The 1,425-nt window shown below is 33.7% G+C and overlaps 1 protein-coding gene across 2 annotated transcripts in view; it reads left to right on the forward strand.

Annotated features, from left to right (window-relative positions):
* LOC111453797 (uncharacterized protein At3g49720-like) overlaps positions 1-885 on the forward strand; it is a 4,634-nt gene extending 3,749 nt beyond the window's left edge. For both annotated transcript variants that reach the window (XM_023095033.1, XM_023095032.1), the window contains exon 7: positions 456-885. In XM_023095033.1, the coding sequence (XP_022950801.1) occupies positions 456-608 (153 nt within the window). In that variant the 3' untranslated portion in view covers positions 609-885. The remainder of the gene's footprint in view (positions 1-455) is intronic.
* Positions 886-1,425: the final 540 nt, after the last annotated feature.

The following is a 1,425-nucleotide window of genomic DNA, read 5'->3' on the forward strand; positions in this document are numbered from 1 at the left end:
TTTTTTTTTTTTTTTTTTTTTTTTTTTTTTTTTTTTTTTTTTTTTTTTTGTGATTTTCACATAAAATTATAAACAATATGGATAATGTGTAAATTAACGGATCTCCTTGCTCGTGGAACTATAGTGAATAGACGAGCTCTTAAAACCAACTCCTATGGCTTTCATAACTGTGGTTTAAGTTATGTTACAGCTAATAAGCTGTAGACATCTATTGCACAATTTGTGCATGAATGAATCGTTAGGGAAAATTGCACATTGCCCTGCGCCTCCCCTCAATTAGGGATATCTGTTGTTCATTTAATTATTTTCTAGAATTACTTCAATCTTGAATTGGATGAGTTAAGGCCGTAAGTAAGTAGTTAGAGCATATTATTTAGGTGGTATACTTGAGAGGTGCATAATATGGTTGTGTGTGATTTCATTAATGTAATGGATGCATTACTTCATATTTGAAGGCCAAAATGAGGAGCTCGTCTTGGTGGATTCGATTTTTCACCCAAACAAGCTTAGAAGAGAACGAAGGCGCTGCCAAGAAATTTAAGCAAGCAGCATCCAAGCAGTCTTACAAGCCCGGCTGCCAAGTTTTCCATCTCAATTCATACCATTGATATCAAATCATAAGATATGAAATTATTTCTTACCCTCTTTTTTGTCTCCTTTTCTTGTCATTCTTATGTTATAAACAAACATAAAAGAAGCTAGACAGGTGGAGAATCAGCAATTGATGTCCGCGTTTTTTCCTTTTCTTTTTCTTCTTTGGGTGGTGGGATTGGGGAAATGTCATTGGCACAATATTGTCAACACGGGAGATTTTAGTGTTCTCAAGGTTACTATATATATATTAATTATTTTTATTTAACGAGATGAATACTACAGATAGTCGTATCGATTTGGCTCGTGGCTTTCTTAGTATATTTTCTGCCTATTACTCATCATGCCCACTGATCCAACTCTGATCTGATGTATCCTGCTGACATGTTGATATTGTATAATAATTTATCTTCTGAACTGTATAACTCTTGTTTCGGCTGGAATTTTTTTTATTGTCTCTGTTCTTCTCATCTTCTGGCTGCAGCTATGAATACAGTTATGTCAAGTAACTTGAACACAATGGCTGTCCTCTGAATCGATGCACCCTTGAAATTTTCGTAGTACATAGAATTGAGTTGGTATTAAATGGTTGTCTATTATACCAAAATCTAGTCTTCTCCCTAATGGCTTCAATTTATGCATGAACAGAGTCTGGGAATGCAATCAAATGATCGAGACTGTCTTTTCTTTCAACCCTGTAGTTTATAGAAATGACTTCGACTCGAATTGGCCTAATCTTTGAAGGTTCTATGAAACTTATCTCATGCCCCTTCTTTGGGTAGAAATTAGTTTTTTTTTTTTTTTTTTTTTTTTTTTTTTTTTTTTTTTTTTTTT

This window comes from Cucurbita moschata, unplaced genomic scaffold (assembly GCF_002738365.1).
Source record: "Cucurbita moschata cultivar Rifu unplaced genomic scaffold, Cmos_1.0 Cmo_Scf00015, whole genome shotgun sequence".
Taxonomy (NCBI): Eukaryota; Viridiplantae; Streptophyta; class Magnoliopsida; order Cucurbitales; family Cucurbitaceae; genus Cucurbita; species Cucurbita moschata.